Here is a 23,019-nt window from a genome sequence, read left to right as displayed (position 1 = left end):
GAGGCTTCTTCATCAGATGCATATGTGAAAGTCACAGATCACTGGAGTCTACAGCTCTTACACCCTCCAAAACAAGCTACATTATAAAAATAGGATAACATGAGGTAATTCCCATAAAATATGCTTAAGTGAGAAATGGAGGTGACTAAACTCCAGAATGCAGCTATGACAGACTGAAATTGTGACAATCTCAAAAGGCATAGATGAAATAACTGTTTCAGAGTATCACTTTATTTACAATATGTACAGTACAATCAGTGTTTCATTGAAACAAGAATGTAGCATTGGCAATAATGGACTCTCTTTGTTAACAACCAAAGTCCCTCCATCCACATTGTCAGCCTTTCACAGTTAACGGCATAGAAATGTACATACAAGGTGACTTTTACATAATGTCAGGGAAAGCTTTAATTAGTGTCTGAAAAAGCAACATACATGAAGGCATACTACCCACATTAAATAAAAGAATAGGCTAAAAGCAGCAGACATGCTTTATAAGCTTTCTGCACTGCATGCTTGCACTGATAGAAATATTTAAGGTGAATTATACAAGCAATATCAATGCACAAGCTTTTTTTAGCTGAAGTTCTGGCATTTATCTTTCAAACATGAACTTCAGTGGTATGTCACAATTCATCCTTATGCATTTTGTAACATTTTCCCCAAAGATATTAAAAATCATCTTATCAATTGGCCAGTGTTTCACTTTTTTTTAAAAGAAAGAGCACGTTGTCTAACAACAAACCCTTCAAATATTATTGATTTTCATTCAGTACAATTTACTCAAGTCTTTTCCATCAAACATGGTTTCAAGATTGAACAACTAAGGTTCTGTTTGACAGAAGTGGCCAGTAACTCAGAACTTGCAACTGTTCAGTCACTTATTACAGTTACACTGTGCCAGTTCATTCACCATTTTGGCATGATCACACTGTTTTAGCACTTAACATTGTGTTAAGACAAGCTTACATTGAGCAAAGCACTAAAACAGAGCTCCTTCCACCAGTAGTCAGCTGAAGTTCTTCAAACAGCCTTTGTTGGAGCTTTTGCTGACTTTAATAAAGAGTCCATTAACTGCTCACATAAGGACTTCATGGAACCATAACACCTCTTAAATATTGACAATATATGTACACATTATCCAAGATTATATACATTTATATTTACATGGTCATAAATATGTTAAATTATACTGATTTCCTCCAGGTCTATAAATATTCCGTGACAAATAGCAAATTAAAAAAAAACACATCATAGCCAGTTGACTGTCATAGGAAGCACAAAGTGTAAGTTTTCTTTCAAGTAACCAGGGTGACAGCAGGATAACACTACAACACTGGGAGGCAGAAAATCAGTAAAGTTTGATAGGCAAATACTGAAATACAATATTACTTTTAATGAGTTTTGTGTTTTCTTTTAGGTCCCTCTTTCGAACTTCTACTGTTGCCATTTTTCACTATTTTGTTGTCATTTATCAATGATAGTGATAGATGGCAGAGGAATATGTGAAAGGGGCAGAGAGTGAGTAGTTTAGTGTTATGTTTTCAGCTTCAGTTGTTGATAAAGGTACCATATTGTTCATTACAATAACACAATTTTAGTTCCCAACAATTGTTGTTTGGTTTCAGACATGTGATATAGAAGGGACAATGTAGTGGTGTTTTGTCTGCTCATGCATTATCACGAGTGCACTTTGTGAAGCATTCAATATAGGTACTACAGAGTGTACTGCTGATGTTTGTTAGCAGAATACAAAATGGCACACCACAGACTCTTCTCCCACCTAATTCACATGGCCAGCAACTGCTGACAACAAGCTGGAAAGTTAGATAGGACAGATTAATCTTTACAAAATTGAATACCTGGCAGATCTGAATAAGCACTGCAACTGTAATGAACATATAGTATGAAATATATTTCAAAAATTCAATATCTATTTCAGTCACTTTGTTAATTTGGATTCTAGACATTAATTTTCTCATACTTTCACACATGGTAGCACTGTAACAAACAGCATTGTTAAACAAGAGAATCCAGCTTCACAGAAATACTCTGAACATGCTAAATTTTTTGACAAGGCATGATAACATGCTTAATTCTATACATTGTTTCCTTAAGTTCCAATTGTCTGTGCCTTGCCAACTAAGGGAAGTTTGAGCACTTCATTCAGATAAGCTGGGCTGTTTCAGAGTAAGACTTTTCCATTGTGTCTTACCTGACTTTGTCAATGTGTTATTTTTATAAATAGTACATTGTGAACTGAAGTAAACACAACTCTCAACTAAAGATTCAGATTAATGTCTTAAAATTGAACTAGTCAAGTCTCTATCCACATAGCCTTTTTTTAAAAAAGGTCAAAAATATTATTATATGTTTACGTGCTACTTTTTTTTAACCTACCAATATACAGTGAACTATTCAGGCACACCTACAGGAATTTAGATACTGTATCTACAAATAAAAGGGTCCGTAACATTTTGTTCTGCTAAGCACATGGCCTTATAAATACATATTGTACACCAATTATTCCATTCTCTAGGAATGGTTTTATTACTGCTTGGGTCCCACATTACTCAATAATGACTATAATATAAATAATCTACTCTTTGGAAAAGAATTCCTATCTTCCAGGAAGACAGCGAACATGAAGTCTGCCTTCCTGATCACTTGGAATTTTTGAAGGGGTAAAATAAATATCGTGATGGTACTTTCGGAGAAGAATTTGTAAATGCCTTTCTTTCCTTTCAGTTGAGTACGTGGTTTATTTCTGTCGCAGCTTAGTGCCCATCACTGGACGGTGCATGGTGGGCCCAGTCAAGAATGATGAGGGTCATGCTTCCAATCATAACAAATATGCCACTGATGAGGAAAATTAATGCCTAGAAAAGAAAAGAACTATTTAATCCAGTATTTGCTTTCATGTATTCTATGCAGTTAAAATAAAAGGTGTCAAGAAGTTATCACTGGGCACGATTTTAACTTAGTCAATACCTACTGCTGGTACAAAGTTAAGATTAAATCCATTAATTCTTTTATGTGGTTAACACTTTTTTTTAAAAAGTGTGCTGTTATATTGCTCCTGCAGACTTTAGAAATGGTTTCACATTACAATGATGAAACATGTCTGGTGAAAATAAATTTGACAGGGCCACCAAACAGTCATAGAGTGGCCTCTCAGCATCCACCTCACTACATTTTCCTTTACATTTTGAGGTAGTGTTATGTTATCCAAAAAGTTGAGGGAAATAAGAGCAACTATGATATCCTACTGAAGACATGTCACCTGCTGCTAAAATGTAATGGTGAAAAAAAAAGCAGTAGAAGTCCCACACAGAAAATGCAGGAAAAACTCAGCAGATCTGACCTCATTTGTTGAGAGAAAATAGAGTTATTGTTGCGAGATCTTTAGAATACTGGACTCAAAACATTAACTCTTTTTCTCTGCACAGATGCTGCCAGATCTACTGAGTTTCTCCAACACGCTGTTCTTGTTTCAGATTTCCAGAAACCACAGTTTTTTTTGTTTTTTTAAACAGGGAATTTACTTATCTCAGATATTTGCGGTCATCAAACACATTTATTCAATGCACTTTAAGAGTCACATTGGTACTTACCCCAATCTTCTGCACTGACTTCATAGGCTCTTTCTTTACAAGTTTGAGGTAAAATGCAGAAGGCAGTATAAAGATTAACATCGCAGCAGCAGAGGAACCTAGAACAAATAGAGAACAAATGTAGAGTGAATGAACCAAGATTGTTCAATTGAACAGTAAGTGCAAGTGAATAGTAGTAAAAGACATATTTTGTTTCATTTATGTTACTTACCTATGAACCCAAAGATATCTCGAATGGTGGGAACAAAGATCACCAGACAATTAATGGAACCCAGAATTACAACAGTGATTATACTGTGACGTATCCAACTAAATTCTTTGCTTGAGAACAGCAGCTGCTGAACAGAGGTACGAATCTGTGGGAAAAGGTTATCATTATTTTCAACATTCTTACATCCCACAAAGTGTTTACCAAAACATCTTTAAAAGTGAAAACACTAGATTTTATGGCAGTCAACAAATGACAAGCAAATAAGGTCAAAACAAGCTTTCAAAACCTGTGCTACACTACTGCTGCAAATTTATTAGTTTTCGACCCAGACATAAACAAATTGCATGAGGAAATGGGCAGTGCAGTGGGATTGAATGCAGGTGGATTCAAATCAGTCATATATTTAAGTTACTGTTTTAATATGATTAAGAAAACTAGTTTGGGAATATTGAAAGTGTAGGTGTTGGACTTCACAAGACAAACTCTGATATAAATGTGTAGCTTCATTCAAGCTGCAAGAATAACTGGTACCAAAATCCACAGTGATGCAGCAAGTGTTTCTGTCCTCAGGTTGTGTTTGGGAGATACAAATAGGGCAGGACAACTCAAAATATGACAACTTTTAGTCAATTTGTGATGTAATGTTTCACCAAAATAAAACACAAGTTTATTAGAACAAGCTACCATTCTGAAGCAGAATGTAGTATCTCATGGAACTTTGTTATAGCAATGGGATCTTATATGAAAGAAGCAGGAGGAAAATCGAACAGTTTGTGATGACGTTAGTCAAACACATGCTGATGTCAATTACATCAGTTATAAGAAATGTATATTTGAACTGCATCTTGCTCTATTTGAATTGCAGTCTTATCTGGTTAAGGCACTAGAAAAGCATAAGCAAGGTGATTTTTAAAAAATATTTCTAACATGGACTTGAAACAGGAGTCAATAGCAGCATTACTCTGACGGCAGACATAATTGAAAGCACTAGACTATACATTAGACTATACTCAAGAGAAGATTTATTTTCACTGAATGTACTTACTGGAAATAGAACAACTGGTACTGTCAGAATGACAGCGATGAGTACAGCCAGCCGAACAATAAGGAGGACAACATCAAATCGGTACACTTTTGAATAAGTATGAAGCAATTCTGGCTCAACATTTTCTGCAAAAACAGAAACAGATTATTAGTTTTCATTTTGTCTGATTTACCTTGCTTTGCTAAGTGTCTGTCTCCTTTAATTAGTAGCAATAAGTTCACAAATGACACCAAAAACTGGACTCTAATCCTTTGACTCTAACCTGTCAAATCATGACTTATTTGGCCATTCATAACAAATAGCCAAGTGATCATTGCCATATGAACAATTACACTCAAGATTGAGGTCAGAGAACTATACAGAATAATTCATGGCACTCAAGCTTGAACTGTTAGCAATTTTTTTATGATCTATTTTACCGATTCCATGGTTCACTAACATTATCAGGGTCATCACTTTGGATTAAAGACTTCCTAGTAATGTGTTTAATGCAGTAAAAAATATCTCAAACTTTTAGTAAAACAGGTAACCACTCAAAATGCATCAACAGTTACTGAAGGATCCTACACAGAAAGTTAGTTAATTTTGGCCTAAGCAAAACTTATGTATATAATTTTAAATGGCATAAATTATTAGCAAACACTTCCTGAAGTTCTGAAATAAGGATATTATTGAATTTTGTATGTCACAGGAAAGGGTAAAGAAGATAAAATAGAACTTACCATTGAAGGTCAGATAACCAAAGAGAGCAGCCACCAGATACATAATAAATATAAAGAAAAATGAAACATTGGAAACCCTCTGCATTTTCTTGCGGGACCGGCTAGAAGAGAAAAATAATTTGATTTGATTTATTAACTTGCCAGAATGATGTATTAATCCTTAAGACAGTATAAATTTACTTTATCAGAAAACTGCATTTGAAGGATTCACTTTAGCTATTTTTAAAAACTTAAGTAAATTGTCATGCACTTCAAACTATTACTTCAGAATGTGACACTGAATATCTTATCTTGGAAATCATCAAGTATTATATTTTTGGCAAATGCTCATGCTGAGGATGTGAAGAACAGAAAGATATTTCACGTTGGGAATCCAGTGTTAGAATCATACTTTGCAGTGTTCGGTGTACTATATGCCAAGCACAGAGAAATGTTTTTTCTAATCTGCCCCTTGATGTGTTTCAATATCAACCACTGAAGAGTCACTATGGTGAATTTTCAATTCAATATATATACCAGACTTTCTTTCAGTGAGCATGCATTTCTCCAAACCTGTGGGACACTTTATTCTGTAAATCTATGCAGCCCAGGAATTGGATCAGACTGTTGGATCCCCAACTTACTTAATGCAAGGCACTTCTACTGAACCCAGAGAGGTGACTATAATCCTAAACTGAACGTAAGATCAAGAGAAGAACAATCCTTACTCTTTCAGTTCTTCATAGATGGGAAGAACAGCAGGATGGCAGACAAATGCAAATGTCAGAATTGGTACAGCATAGACAGTCTGAAAGATAAAGGAGAACCATTGGGTCAGTCACACAACAACAAATCTAGAAAATACTCAATGCAATTTTAAGGAATAGATTTCAGGGCTGCTTTGCTGTATTTATTGACAATAAAATAACTGCATTCTAAAATTTTGTACACAAAAACAGAAACTGCTGGAATTGCTCAGCAGGTCTGGCAGCATCTGTTGACAGAACTTTGAGTTAACATTTCAGGTCCAGTGACCCTTCCTCAGAACTGATAGTAGCTGGGAACAAGTTGTTTTCTTATGCAGAAGAAAGGGTGGGGGAAGGGGGAAAGGACTAAGCAATAAGTGGAGATAGAGCCCAAACACAGAGAAAGGATAGTTGGACAGACAAAGGAGTGGATAACGGTCAGCCATGGAGAAGGAACAGCTATGGGGACTATGTATAACAATGGGTGGTGCATAATACAGCCTTCCCCCCAGCCCACCTCCTATTTATCGCTCAGCCCCCTTACACCCCACCACATGCCTGACAAAGGGTTTATGCCCAAAACATTGACTCTCCTGGTCCTCAGATGCTGTCTGACCTGCTGTGCTTTCCCAGCGCCACACTTTTCGACAGTTGTGTGTCCATGTGATAATAAGGCCTGGTGTTTGGGGGTTGGGGTGAGGATATGGGAGAAACTGCCTCAAGCCCTAAAGTTGTTGAACTCGATGTTGAGTCCAGAAGATTATAGAGATCCCAAGTGGAAAATGAGATGCTGTTCTTCCAGCTTGTGCTGTGCTGACCTGCACTGGGGCACTGCAGCGAGATGTTGGCCAGGAAATATAGTGGTGTCTTGAAGTGGCACGCAACTGGAAGCTCAGGGTCTTATGCAAAAAAGGTTAAAATGTTAATTTGATTTCTCTCCACAGATACTGCCAGACCTGCTAACATTTTCTCGCAATTTCTGTTTTGGTTTTTGATATTCAGTATCCACAGTTCTTTTAATGAAATTTTACGATACATACAAATATCTTGAGTTATAAATCGGTATTCTCCAACATTACGATCCATAAAGTCAGTGTGAAATGACACATTTTAAAATTTACTCCTATATACCTGTGAATTGAAGATAAAATACTTTGGCTTGCAGGTGTCCTCATCTGTCGCATTGTATGTTAAAGCAGTGTCAGATCCACTTGTAACTGTTTTATATGCAGCTGTTGCTGTCATCATTAAGGTAGCGTTCAAGGTTGCATTTTCGAGACCTTGCTCCAGATCAGGCAATGGACAAGGGATATGAGCACTTTTATAAATAACCTGTGAGTTTTTATAAAGTGAGATTTGTGGTTAAAATACACAAATGAGTACACTACAGAAAGTGATCAAGAGAAATCACATTTATTGCTGAAATACATTTCTTTCCTTAAAAGCGGTTTTAATTCCTCTGCCTTGCTAGGGTCAGTGAGTGCATACCTAACATAATGTGATGCAAATCAGGAAGGTTTTGAGTTCAATGCATGCTCTGCATTTAAATGAATTTCAGAAAAAAAATAGCAAGAAGCCATATTTCTGATCTCAGCAACTTTTCGTGGGGAAGGTCAAAACATCAGCCACATTTCCTGCACCTGAATGCAATCAGATATCCCAGCACAAAAAGTATGCATATTTTATGGGAAATGAAATGTAAATCGGACTCTCGTGATCCAGGTTCATTGAAGAAGAGTAACCATTTGCCAAAGACACTGGATAGTAACACCCACATGGCCCAATGCTAATGTTTCAGGCTAGAACTAAGATTTGAAGTCAAATTGAATACATTAATATCTGAAGTCCATAATAGTTCTGAGAAAGTAGACAGAATAGAGTGTTCAACATCTCCAACTGGTCCCCCCAAATCTTTTATTAATGGGTGAGCTTCCCAATGTATAAAAACACTACACCTGAAAGAGTTTAGAGAAGTTTTACAAAGATGTTGCTAGGGTTGGAGGGTTGAGCTACAGCGAGAGGCTGAATAGGCTGGGCTTACTTTACTTGGAGCATCGGAGGCTGAGGGGTGACCATATAGAGGTTTATAAAATCACGAGGGCCATAGATAGAGTAAAGAGACAAGGTATTTCCATGTCTGGATTATTCTGGATGTAAGCTATGATTTTTCACTTTAAGTCATTCGTTTCCAGGGTTGAATGATTTAAGCTATAGGGAGAGGTTGAATTGGCTGGGGCTGTTTTCCCTGGAGCATCGGAGGCTGGGGCGTGACCTTATAGAGGTTTATAAAATCATGAGGGCCATGGACAGGATAAATAGTCAAAGTCTCTTCCCTGGGGTGGGGGAGTCCAGAACTAGAGGGCATAAGTTTAGGGTGAGAAGGGAAAAGTTTAAAGGGGTCCTGAGGGGCAACATTTTCACGCAGAGGGTAATGTGTGTATGAATGAGCTGCCAGAGGAAGTGGTGGAGGCTGGCACAATTACAACATTTAAAAGGCATCTGGATGGGTATATGAATAGGAAGGTTTAGAGGGATATGGGCCAAATGCTGGAAAATGGGAACAGATTAGGTTAGGATCTCTGGTAGGCATAGACAAGTTGTACCGAAGAGTTTGTTTCCATGTTGTGCATCTCTATGATTCTATAATGAGGCTTTTGGAACATGAGATACTTGGTTCAATATTTGTCTCTGCTGTATGCAGGTGAGGAAACCCCAGGAATGCCACATTTGGATGACGGGACTTGGTTTTGATTCTCCCAGCACAGAATTAGTCCTTGTGGCAGGTGGGACTAGATTGGGTTGGGATATCTAGTCGGCATGGACGGGTTGGACCGAAGGGTCTGTTTCCATGCTGTACATCTCTATGACTCTATGGTCATTGCTGACTTGGAAATAACAGTCAGCCTGAACATGACAAAGGAACCAGCCAGGATCCTTTTAAAACAGTTAGCATTTTCGGAGAAATAAAGCGGAATCAGAGTGACATGGAGAAATTAGGAACTAAAATCTTATTACTTCTACTACTCTGCAAAAGTAAATGCTATCCAACTTGGTAATGGTTGAAAAATGAATCAAAATCCCTGCAAAACTGACCCTTGCATTCAATATTTTGCTCAGTTTATGTTGTCTTTTCTAACAATATTAAGCTAATCTCATACTTACAACTATTAGGAAGAACAACATGCAAAGAAGAGACAATCCACTGGTATAGCCCAGGTACCCTGCAAAATAAGATGACAGATTTCTATGATTCAAAATTAATAATACATTTATGAACAGAAAAACAAAAAAAGTCCAGAAGCCTGTTCTCAGTTACTCTTTAATGAATGATTTAATAATTTTACGCAGTAAATGTAGCAAAATTCAGAATGTACTACTTATACAATTTTGCAAGAAATTTACAAATAAATTTTTGAATTTTTTTTCCCAGTAAAGTTGCAATTCCCTGGCGATGAACAGATGAAAGTACGTCAGAAGAAACTGACTGGTTTAAATATCACTGCCGGACTTAGAATGTACATGTACATGTATTATATTCATGTAACATTTGGTATGAACCCAGCAACTGCCTTTTGTCGAGTTCATAATGGAACAAGTGGTAGGATAGGGCTACGGCCAGGTCAATATGTTGTGAATTCTGTCATTTGCTTTGTTGATGATGAGTATTCAGTGCCAGTTTTAATGATGTTATTGACTATTTTATGCACATCACAGCAGACAGAATTAAGTGAAAACATATGAACTATAGTATCCCAAACTAAACTTAATGTTAAGGTAGTGACTTTGGAAATTCCTAAATAATTCATAAAAATCAGGCAGCCAAATGTAGATAAGGAAATGATTATCATAAATCAAGGCTTTTCTGCTGTTATGTTAAATAGATTTCCAGTGCAAACTACTTACCTAGGTTCTTCAGAAGAGACAAAGGAAGAATTATGATGAAAGACACCAAGAGGACCAAGTAGTCACCATTCAGATACCAATGTCTGAAAAAGAAAACAAGCAAATTGCTATAAATACTATCATGAATGCAATCACAGTTATTTTAATATTGTACATCCTTCTTAAAAGTACATCATGCATGATTTTAATAAATCCAGAATTTAAAAAAAAATGATTGAAGTCACTTATGTAATTTAAAATTCAATGTTATTGCTATGCAGCTTTGATTAGTCTTCTCTATCCTTCAAGGGAAAGCATCGCAAGACGCTGAAGTGGAACTGGTTAGAGCTGGTTACAGCTTATACAAAAACAAAAACATGAAAAAAAGAACCAGATAATACCAGTTCAAAACATTCATTCGCTACATGCCACCTGAGGCCAAATGGAACTGAAAACAGTTTGTAACCGTTCCCAATCCAGCTGAGAGACACTACTCCATTTTTTTTTAAATTAGGAAGAGAAAAACCTGAAGTTTACAAATCTTACTTGCCTTGATAATGGTGCATTAAATTGTGATTTAAATGTATTTAATAATTTGTGCAAAAGTGATCAGAAGTTTGTGATATTTGCTTAAAAATAAAACATTTGAATTGACAAAAGTTATTTTCTACTCTTTGCATGGCACCTCATGGATTTAGGGTGCTGCGGCTCTCCTGGGCTAGGACATTAATTAATTCACAGATTAAACTGTCCCACTTTTCATTTTTCTGCCAATCACTTTTCAGCTGATATGGTGCCTTATCATTGTTTAAGGGGCTGTCTTTCACAAAGAAAGGGAAAGCTGTAATTACAAATGGCACTGCCACGTTATTATTCCTAATACCACTCTTATAGCTTGACATAAACAGAATGACAACTGACGTTTTGATCTTTAGTATGTACTAGGTAGCCATGGATTATGCACTGATTTATTTAACCTGTGACTCGATACATATTCATATGAACATGCTTGTGTAGGACTTACGTCAACTGATTTGTCACAGTGGCATGATACATCAAATGACTCAAAAGTGAATTAAATATTTATTTGAAGTATTCATTTAAGTAAAAGCCGGTGCTGTGAAATGAAATTATGAAATTAATTTCTGTTCCATGGTAAACAAAGTTCAAAAGTAAAACTAAAACATTGCTATTCCACCCTTTACTGTCAAAAGGCACTCATATTTTAAGAAAGCATTTATGCCATTTAGCCTGTAGCTAAACATAAGCCAAGTTTCTAATGTTATATTATTGCTTCTAAAGTAATTAGATGATACCAAATAAAAGTGTTGGAAATTTCAGAAAGGCAACTCCATAATGGGATTTCCTAATCATTGATTTACTTTTCCATTACATTGTCACGCATTCCATTAATCATTAGCAAGCTCTAAATTATTGTATGTTTGAAGTATGATTTACGTTTTACATTTCCATTGCAAAATCACTTCTATTTGGCAAAACAATGAACAACTGTTTCAGTTACTGGTTTACTAACTGCACCAGCTATTCATTTACATCTGCAATTGCTCATTGATGCTTATTTTGTATCGATATTTGAAATTGATTTTGGCATAACCCCCCTCTCTATGGGATCTATTTGATTATATGTAGAGATAAAGAACTGCGTATCTTCTTAAACAGGTCAAAATATTGTTACTGAGGCCTGCATAGATTGAAACAGATGGTGCCGTTGGTACATTTACGTCAACACCAAAACATGTCACGTGAGTGAAATAAAGAGAGGATGAGATTTAAGAGACTAGAAAAAACAGTTAAACAAAAATATATTTTTTAAACATTTGCAGCGATCATTAAAATCTGAGGGGATGAGATTCCATACTTGTTTAATTTCCAATGGTGAGAATTTGTTTGTTCGTATTTATGACTTATCACACTGTTAAAAATACTTACAATGAAATGGATAACCCTAATTTTTTCTGGCAAGTTTAGTGAGCATATATTATGTAGTGCAACACTTGCATGCCATTTTGTGTAATCCATCATCAATGTCTGGGTAAGATACTGTCACAGCAAAGCTTCAAGAGGAGCAGAGCAACTTCAGATTTTCACATCTAATTCTGTCATTGGACATTATCAAATTTGCACTTCAATAATGTTGACTGCTGCTAGCCATATCTTTACTTTTATCTGCAGAATCCAGGCTATCAATCTGTTTGATAGTCCAAATTAAAACTTGCTGTTTTCTGGGGTGGAATTTGCAATGCCAGGGGCAATTTTGAAAGCATCTTCTTTGCGTGCCACTTCTAAAATATAAACTTGTCTGTTCTCTGCGCAGAAGCTGTCTAACTTTGAGCATATTAATGATCCTCTGTTTGTGTTTTAGGTTTCTAGCATCCACAATTTTTTAAAATTTTCTTTATGATTCTCACTTAGATTTGATCATAAATATAGAGTTAATAGTCATAACTGCAACAATAAAGAAACATGCACATGTGTGGCCTTGGTCAAAATACATGGCTGTGACTTGCTGACCTTAAATTTCATTGGAAAAATAGGATTACCAATTGTACAAAACTGCTTCTTTCTTACATTCTGCAGTATGGTCAAAATATGTTAATAGCCTGTGATGTCCCACATTCCATGTATCAAAGGTACATGTCATGTTTATTTCTGTATCAGCTGACTGATACAGTTTTGGTTAGAAACAAGTAATGTTTCTATATATGTTTACTTATTATTTAATTAAAGAATAATAAGCAACTCAACTGTTCTCATACGTCTATATTACAGATATTTAAAAATCTTAAGTATAAAAAATGCACCAAGATACTCATATTGGGTCAAATGAAGCATTGGATTTACCCAAGGAACTGGTACAAAACAATTTTCTGAGTTAAATTTTGAAGAAGTCAACTTGGTGTTCAAATCCAAGGCTAGGTGATTTTTTTTCTCATTATTAGATATAAACTTTTAACTGTCATGATAATTATGAGTAGTTAAGGGAATTATTGAAAATAGTTATTTCTTGAAAAGTGCTGAATTATATAAAAGATGCCAAAGTGTGCCTAACATGATTAAGCAACTCATTCAACATACCCAGTTTTTTCCTCAAGTCCCAGGAAAGCTTGAATGACTATTGGTAGCTCGTATTTCACTATGTAGAGGTAGCTTGATGTAGCTGTAGTCAGAAAGTGAACAGGGAGAAAAGAAGCAAAACAAAAATTATAAACTCTCTACGCTGTGATATTTAATCTAAAAGTCCTCATGTTGGATGAAGTACAGGTTAGTGAGGAAGTTGTCCTTTTTAAATGAAAAAAAGTGCTAATTGAGGGAGGCACTAGAATTTTACCTCCAAAGTTCTGCATTGTGATTGAAATAGATGCTGCCAATTTCCCAGGTAACCCAAATGCTCTGAGTCCCAGCTGTTCATAGACCAGTGAACCTAAACAAAATGAAATATTTAACAAAATGAGGTTAAGGAGAATGTTGATTAAAAACGTGTTGATTCGATTACTCATTTAAGCAAAGAGCTTATCCATTACCTCCTTCTTTTGCAGTCTTCAATAAAAGATGTATAGAATATAATGAAAACACTGCTACAGCACTCAGAAGGATCCTGGAAAAGAAAGAATGACATTTTGTAATTAACATGTTGATAACATTATTTAAATAAGATGCACTGAAACAACATGGTGTGAAACCTCCTTAAATCATGGTTAGAATTTACTTTACATTAAAATCAAAAGATCTGGCTGCCGCAGTCACAAATAATATTTCTAATTTTAATGCAATAAACTGATTGCAATCAATCTATCATCATGGAGCTTGAATAGTAAATAAGTTAGCTGGTTTAAAAACTGTTTGGTGCCCACAATATTAAGTTAAAACAATAAAGCTTAAATTTATTCAATTGTAGTGATTAAGACTAGCTTACAAAGCTGGATTCACTACATTTTTACCATCATAACTAACAGTATCTCTGTTTGATTTTAAAGATTTCACAATAAAGCTGATTATCAGTTTCAGGGTGTTTCACATGCCAGGGATACTTCTTTATAATCACTTCCCTGTATGTGGCAATGTTAAATAGATTATGCTCTAATCCATTGAAGATTCAGTTCTCAGAATGGCAAGTAACATGTATTAATTGATGTTACACTTAAACTACAATTAGCTACTTTTGGAATAAAGTGCAATCCATTGCCTTTGTGGCCTATGTCATGTGTTTCCACCCCCCCCCCCCCGCCTTCCACCACCCACTTCCCATCCCCAGTGGTACGTGTTATATAACAATTAAACTCAATCCTTTGTTCAAACTTTTAGAAGATTTTACCAAATCCTATGATCATTATAGTAATTATTCATTGTATTATTGCACCACTATAAGAGGTGCCACCATTTGACTCCATTTTAAAGATACATTAACCCTGCTTTGTTGCTTTGTCTGTGTTGTATTTCAAAATAAACATGTTATCAGGACTGCATTGAGTAGCAGTCATCCTAAAAAAGGCAACTGGCTTTCAAAAGAAAAATCCAAAATTTCAAAATATTACTATACACATCTAAGTAAATCTAGTAAGGCATTTTCTCGGTATTTTTCCACCACAGTTCAGGAACAGAACCTTCATTTGCTGAATTCAGACTACCATTTAAATGTCAGCCATTGAATCTTGGCACACTAGCATAGCACTAGCATCAGAGAAAATCGATGTCTTGGGCAAAAGTGTCGATTTTCCTGCTCCTCAGAAGCTGCCTGAGCTGCTGTGCTTTTCCAGCACCACTCTAATCTAGACTCTGATTTTCAGCATCTGCAGTCCTCACTTTTGCCTAGCACTAGCATTAACCATGTCTGAATTTTAACAGTGCACAATTCTACACGGATGTGCTTCATAATTAAGAAAATGTCGATATTTTCACTGATAAATTGCTCTGTTGATAATGTTTTGGACATTGTATTGACATGAGTAATCTTATTGAGTGAAAGATCTGAGAGGTGGCCGCAGAATTATCTGTAGCTTAGAAGCTCTGTTATATACTCTATTCATTCATAAAAAGAAACACACCTTTATTTAGACTAGTCACTCCAAGCAAATGGTTATAAAAGTTAATATATAAAGGGCATTCTAAACAAATGTAATTTATATCAGTAGAGAGACATCAAATAAGTCATTGTTTTGCTACACTACAGTCTGTACTTTTTCACATGTTGCATTTTGACCATCTATAATCACATAATAAAATCCAATTTCACAATGTAATCCAACATATGATCATTAACACACCACAACACTTTCCACAAGTCTGACCTTCTTAATCAGGCTTAAGAATCTAATTCCATGCATCCATTCAACTAATTCCAACCAATTACTGCTTTGTTTGTAAACACCCCTACCCCATCTTCAAGAAAGCACGGTCAATCTGTCTAGTGCAATTACTCAAGATTATCTTTAATGACTCGCCGTTTAAATCTTGATTTCCATTTATAAATGGTTAATCAGATTAGCCATGATCGTATTGAATGGCAGAACAGATACAAAGGGGCCAAATGGCCTACTCCTGTTCCTATTTCTTATGGTTTTACTATCTTGAACTAACTGAACAAGTGATCAATGCTGAACTGTCCCAGGCTTCTAATGTCCACTCCTCCCGACATACATAGATGTATCTATCACTCATTGTTATGTTGGTTAGCTTACATGCTGAAATGTCATTTCAGGATGATTTAAAATATTAAAACTCTCATATATACAGAACGGCTAATGACAAAGTCAAGCAGAAAACCATGCCTGGAACTTTCCCATTTATTATAATCTGAAGTTTTAATGTTTACCTACACCTATAGATTGAATTGTTGGTTCACTGGTAATCGTGTGGAAGATATTATCAGCATTTTTTTTCTATTTGTGTAAAACTACTAATTCTACACCAAAATGTATCATACCTCACATTCCTTATAAAAAAAACTCTGGATTGTTGCTGCTAGTGTTATTAATCTGCAATAAATTTTTAAAAGCTCTTACAAATGGCAAAGCTGGCTGTATAATGAAATCTCATGATTTTAAAGTATTGTGGCATTTAACATCCCACTTTAGCCAATCACATGCCTGGGGAGGAGTCGAACAGTAGGTAAGGCTCACAGTAAAGCACCGCATTAGGTTCTGCTGCAGTCGTTGCTGCACTGCAGTGTCAGCAGGTTAAGAACTGCATCTTACAAAGCACGTGCTTTTTGTTTTGTCGTATTTGAAACACTTACACAAAAAGTGCAATTCCAGTGTTAGCCATGGCATATGCCAGGCCAAGAATGCCGCTACCCATGATCGCATTGCTGAGATTAAACGCAGAAATTCCAAATGATGTATTCCCAGCCCTCTGGAGAAATAAAAGAATAAGATAGTCACAGCTGCTCTGCAGCAGTATGTTTTCACATACATCAGAATCTCAACAACTGATTTTTAAAAGAGGATAATGAACAAAATATTCTTACACTTACATATTCTTCTTCAAATTTCTTCTTTCCATAGTACAAATTTGGCAGAAAATTTTGACTTTCTGCATCGATATCAACATACTGACTGCAAAAATAAAAGAAAATCGTGGTGTTATGCAGGAAATATTCCCCAGTACTCTTCCACTAAATGTAAATCATTAATCTTTAATGCATCAACTCACGAGTTCAAAGATTTGAATTATTCATTAAGTCTTGTGATGGGCTCTCAATTTCAATGCAGTGAAGATAGCACAAAATAATTTGCGTTATAAATAATTTTCTACTAAGCACAGTCCACAACGATATGTAATACAATCGCATCTCTCATTATGACAGATCACCAGCCCTGCTTTACCTGCTGATAGGAACCTTTTTCATGGTAGTATTTCCTGGATAGTTGTACTCATTGCTGTTGGTGCTGCTGCTGTCATCATCAGGAGCAATGTTAAATTTGTTCATCTCTGTTATAGTCATGGTGGGTTTTCTGAAGCACTTCTAAATGTGTTTATCTCTCTCTCTGTCCTCTCCCAGCTGCAGTTGTCACTGGCAATTTATATGCCACCTATCCCTTCTTCCCAGAGAGACGTTGCCTCTTCTGCCTGTGCTTTGTCCTTGTGGTCCCTAAGGAAATAGTGAAACATCAATAACCAAGTAACCAGCAGAATCTCCTCCTTAATTGTCTCTCCTCACGTGACTCACAATGGGCAGAGGCAAACCGAATGGAAAAATACTGAAGAGTGACAACATGCTGGGTTTTGCGAGCAGTGTAACACAATGTAAACACAGCAGCAGTTAGGACTGGACATAAATGTATTTTCATTCAAACCGAGGATTAGCTTGTACATGCCATTATCATTTAGCCAGGCCTCATTCATCGGAGAAATACGAGTCACCAATGCCCCCCATTTCTGTCCTCCTGATATTTCAAATCTTCATTTGCAAGTACGTGTCTCCCATTCTTTATCTTAGTTTTCTTTTGGTCCTGGCTCCTCATTATGGCTCTACAAATCCAACCCCAGATCATAACAGTATGCCAATGCACGGTCTCCTAATCCTAGCGGGAAGCTTTGGGTGAGTGAGTCATGAGGATGCAATACAATAGTTTCTTTTCTCATGGATGATTAAAGCACCGAATGACAAAGTCGAAAAATGGAGGAACCAGAACAAGATCAGGTTCAGACACTGCGTGGATAAAATGTAAATACCATTTCAAAATCGTTTAAAAAACAGAAATAACAATCTGATCATTGATGTGGAGTTCAAAATGCCAGAAAATGAGAAGGCGGCATCATCCTATTGTTACATCAACCTGTTCTTCTGACTGACTAATCGCACTGTATGTATGTACATTCTGATTAACAAACGCAACGCTGTTACAAGTCCGCGCGTTAAGGGTAACAATGTTTAGGAATGTATCAAATCATTAGCAGAATGATACATTTAGCACACCAACAATCGCTCAAACATATCTTACCTCCCAAACCACGACTTTCTCGATAAGGCTTTTTTTCGGTTCCTTGCGTTACAATTCAAACCTCTTCACGAAGCAATCAGTCGCTATTTTGGCTCCAAAAAATTACAACAATAAGAGTTCGACTTATTTCAAGGTCTGCGTTAATTCTGAGATAGCCAGATTTGTCCAGTTTAAATCTATGTAGGTATTTAGATTGTTTAAAAAAAAACTGAAGGTAAAATCCCAATAAACTGTGTTACTCCAGTGTCTCGTCTGCACTGATACGAAGACTGTCTGGCCGGTATAAGAAGCATTTGGGAAATTGCATCAGATTGAGGGCGGAGCTATTTTCAATTCCTGAGAACCTATCCCCAATTGTGAATGAAAGACGTATAATTTTAATGCTTGTAAACAAACCCTCACAACGATCATCGTGAAACATTTACATCTGAATTCAGACAATTTATTAGTGAAATTATTTTAAGGTTTACAATTGATAAATATTTTCCAGTGACCTTTCTGTGTTCCTGTCCTTTTCCATAAAATGCTGTACCTGCGTAACTTATCTAAACAGACATCCGAATCAGATCCCCTCCTTGAACCCCAACCTCAAAGATATGATAATGGTAGTTATGTTGAGGAACATGTAGAGCGGAGGTTGGATTGAAAAAAAAAGCTGAGCAAATGGTTTTCTCCGAGAGTGGGGGAAAAATCACATTAACGTGAACAGAGCGACTGAGGATCACAAACCTCCCTTTAAGTAAAGGCACTTGTAATGTTCTCAAAATGAATACAAGCCTTTGAAAAAAAAAGGCCGCAAAATGCAAGTAGCAAAACAAACAAGACGTTGAATGGTTAGAATTTAAAATTTATGATCAATGTAACCGTCATATATGTATATCGATCCAGTCAGTGAGATAGTATCTCCCAGTCTCACAATACAGTCATGTTTCTTTTTCAGTGGTTGGAAAAATAATAATTGTTATAATTTCCGGAACCCCAGTTATTCTTCTCCACAAAGACTATAGTGAACATTTTAACTTCGCCATTACTCATGAACAACCGATGCTAAGTATTAATGCATCACTGTGACTCACTCTTGCAGCCCCTCCTTAGATTACTCCTCCCGCATTCCCAGGAGTGAGTATCTGGAATAGTGGAGGGGAATATTCTGCACACGGCGGGGGGGAGGGGGTTGGTGCACGGTGTAGTGCCCGCTCGAGTGGGCGCTAATCAAATACAAAATATTGGGAGCGATTAATATGATCCAAATCCTTTCGACAAATTAAAAATAAATTAAACTGCAAATAGTTAAACGATTGCTTGGACTTGGTGTGTTTCCTAGTGTTCACAGCCACTTTATAAAGCAATGCATTGAAAAGTACAGTTACAAGTATTATTTTACAGTAAATGGCGCTTTTTGTTGGAATGTTGTAACTGACAGAAGCACCAGCAATTGCATCAGCAGGAAGGAGCAGTCTCACCGAGACCCTTCCCTATTGGTTACAGTGAGACTAAATTCGTCACAAGTGGGTAAATTACATTTAAATTCGATAAAACTCTGGGTGGAGCTGTGTTTTTTTTCCGTTGGGAGTGACAGCCTGTTTTGAAATATATATTTTTATATTCTACAGTGGGGGTCCTTTCAATTGTTGGACCATCCTGGTGCCTCGAATATATGTAAATAATATGTTGGAAAAGGAGTTAATGCCTTTAGTTGGAACTGGCAGGACAGGCAAACTCCAAAAAACTGACTGCTTCAGTGGCTATGTATGTATATAAAGGCATTTTCATGAATAAAGTATATTTTTGAAAATATATATTTTATTTATTCCCTGGATGTGGGCACTGCTGGGCATTTATTGCCATGAAGGGAGTTAAGAGTCAACCACATTGCTGCAGGTTAAATATCTTTTACAGCAATTTCTGATTTTGTTGTAATCGATCTGGGGTCACGTGTAGGACAGACCATGTAAAGATCACGGATTTCCTTCCCTAGAGGGGCTAACCCTCGGGGTGGCACTCAGTAATTAGCACTGCTACTTCCTAGTGCCAGAGACCTGGGTTCAATTCCAGCCTTGGGAGTTTGCACATTCTCCCTGTGTCTGCTTGGGTTTCCTCCAGTGCTGCAGGTTCCAAAGATGTGCAAGTTGGGTGGACTAGCCATGGGAAATGTGGGGTTACGGGGATAGAGTAGGGGGCTAGCTCTGGGTGGGATGCTGGTCAGAGGGTTGGTGCAATCTCAATGGGCTGAATGGCCTGCTTCTGCACTGTTGGGATTCTATGATTTGGAAGGACATGAGTGAATCAGATGGGCTTTACCCTGACAATTGGCAGCAGACCCCCATTTCAAATAGGCCATCACTCCCAATGGGAAAAGGTACAACTCCATCCAGAATGTTACTAAATTTAAATTTAATTTACCCACCTGGGACATATTCACTCTCACTGTAACCAACACTTTCATGGTCAGAATTAGACATTTTTTCATAGTTTTTTAAAAATTGAATTAAAACTTCACACCTGCCATGGTATGATTCATGTTCTGGTTCCCAGACATCAGCTGGAATCTTTAATAGTTCAAATGATAATACCAGTGGGCCATCACTTCCCCAGTTATACAGAATGAAAACAATGCATTTACTCTCAGTAACAGTACTGGCAAATCACATTGTAAAATTGCATATTGAGGGCATTAGTATTCAAGAGATTCATTATACTTATGATGGCATTCTGCATGGTTTTAAGTGCATTTACTCTCTTGCAGGAGCAGAGTACTGAGTATGATCATATTGAATGGCAGAGGAGGCTCAAAGGGCTGAATGGCCTACCACTGCCCTTATTTTGCAATGTTGCTTTCTTCAGGCACCATTCTTTATATCCATTGGTAATCATGGACTTCCATCAGCAAATCATGATGCCTTTTACAGTGCCCACGCATTTAAAAACACATTTAAAGGTACAGATACTGCTGACTAGGAAGCTCTCCTTTGCTAAATGCCTTACATCAGGAAGGATTTACAAGCTTTACAAGTGTGGAATGACTGAGGAACTGGTAGATGTGGGTACAATTATAACATTTAAAAGACATTTAGATAAGTACTTGAGTAGAGAGGGTTTGGAGGGATGTGCCAGGAGCAGGCAGAAGGCACTAGTTTAATATGGGATTATGTTCAGCGCAGACTGGTTGGACTGAAGGGTCTGTTTCCATGCCCTATGACTCTATAAATCAAATGACTGTTTGCGAACACACCTTCACTCCCAGTAAAAATACTGAAGTGGCACTTGAACCTGCAGCTTTGAGCTCAGAGTAGAGATCCTCCCACTTGCCAGGAAGGCTCTCTATTATAAACTAAGCTTGTCTAACCTTTCAGAGCAACAGATTGGTACTAGGGTCATCACCTATGGTGGGACAAAGGCTGTTCCAACACATGGTCTCCAAACTCCCACCCCGCCTCCAACCAGAACAAACAGACTTTCTCCACCATCTCTGTAAACATATAATGCAAACAAATGAATGAATGAAACCTCTTTTTCATGCTCTTGAATGTTTTCTCCCAGGTTGCGTGCAATGTGTCTAGGTGACTCAAGTTTTAATTCCAGGACAATTCAGGAGGATTAGCTATAATCAAAAAAACAAATGGAAAATTGAGGTATTTAAAAGAAAGTCTCTGCAAACTGTGGAAATCAAACAGAAACTTCAAAAAAAGTAGAAACATTCATTAGACAATTAACATTGAAAGAGCATCAAAACTTGTGAATGTTTACTTACCTAGCCAAATGGAATGAAGACAAAGTCATTTACAGTGCTTCGTTGAATTTTTACTTTGAGAGTCCTCCCTCTTCAATTATTGAGATGAGAAGGAAGTGAATTGGACTTTGTGTGGATTAGTTACCTGCTAATGGAATGGGGTTTAGTTAAAAGATGACCATAATGATTGTTTCTGATGGCATAGGCTAGGAGGATGTCCAGACACCAAAGACATTGTGCAAACTGTCTTGAAAACCCTGGACAAGGAAAGCTTTGAAATTCCATCATTAGAGAGAAATGAAAAATCATGGGCACTTTCGATAGTTTTTCTGTGTAACCATGGGAAACAATGGAAAATCACTGGGAGAATGACGATTGTCAGGAAACATGATATATAAGACATTGTACAAGGCTGACCAGTGCTCAGTGCGCAGTCAGATAAGAAAAACATGATTCAGGACGTGGGCAGATTATTAACCTCTGACCATGGAAGTTGTCAGCTGTGAATTAATCTTTAAAATTAAAGAAGCACAAGAACTAGTTTATGACGTTCAAATTGTATTAAGTGATTTAAAGGTTGTGTGTACCTCTACTGCATTACCATCAGTTAGCGATTAGTTGTCAAAATTTAAAGTTTCAGCATCATGACAAATCAGAAGAAGGCCATTCAGCCCATTCAGTCATACCTATCTATAGAGTAACCCAGTTAGGCCTGTTCTCCCACTTCATCCCAATAGCATCCACTTCCACTTTATTTCCCTCAGTTGCCCATCTAATTTCATTCTGAAATCATTTATTCCCTTCTCTTCCACCAGCTTAATAGGCTTGAGTTTTAGATTAATACCATCCAATGTCGATTTCACCTTTATTACCCTAATTCTTACTCAAAACCTAGAGGTAGTTCAAAGAAGATCCCTTAAACCAGATGCTTCACCTTTGGTGAAGAAGAGCAAACTGAAGGTACTTGTACCTAAGATGGTGCCTTATATGGTGACATTATACACTTTTCACTGGATCATGTACTTCAGTACACATGGCAATAAAATCAAAATCAAATCAAGAAATCAAAATCAAAGATTTCTGAACTTTTCAGCTTTCAAAGGAGCAAATGAAAGATGACCTCATAGAG

At 36.8% G+C, this 23,019-nt stretch overlaps 1 protein-coding gene across 1 annotated transcript; it reads right to left on the bottom strand.

Moving 5' to 3' along the window:
- Positions 1-209: 209 nt before the first annotated feature.
- LOC140458004 (sodium-coupled neutral amino acid symporter 2-like) lies at positions 210-18,449 on the bottom strand. Its single transcript, XM_072551946.1, has 16 exons — positions 18,161-18,449; positions 17,042-17,307; positions 16,690-16,771; positions 16,453-16,568; positions 13,742-13,815; positions 13,549-13,641; positions 13,296-13,377; positions 10,221-10,303; positions 9,480-9,538; positions 7,449-7,649; positions 6,300-6,379; positions 5,593-5,693; positions 4,871-4,995; positions 3,826-3,970; positions 3,615-3,712; positions 210-2,879 (listed from the first exon to the last, which is right to left on the bottom strand). The coding sequence occupies exons 2-16, from the start codon at positions 17,158-17,160 to the stop codon at positions 2,778-2,780; spliced, it is 1,560 nt and encodes a 519-aa protein (XP_072408047.1). The 5' UTR covers positions 17,161-17,307; positions 18,161-18,449; the 3' UTR covers positions 210-2,777.
- Between the last annotated feature and the right edge of the window lie 4,570 nt (positions 18,450-23,019).

Source organism: Chiloscyllium punctatum, chromosome 32 (assembly GCF_047496795.1).
Source record: "Chiloscyllium punctatum isolate Juve2018m chromosome 32, sChiPun1.3, whole genome shotgun sequence".
Classification (NCBI taxonomy): domain Eukaryota; kingdom Metazoa; phylum Chordata; class Chondrichthyes; order Orectolobiformes; family Hemiscylliidae; genus Chiloscyllium; species Chiloscyllium punctatum.
Note: the sequence above shows the minus strand (reverse complement) of the source record. Positions and strands in the feature narration are given on the sequence as shown.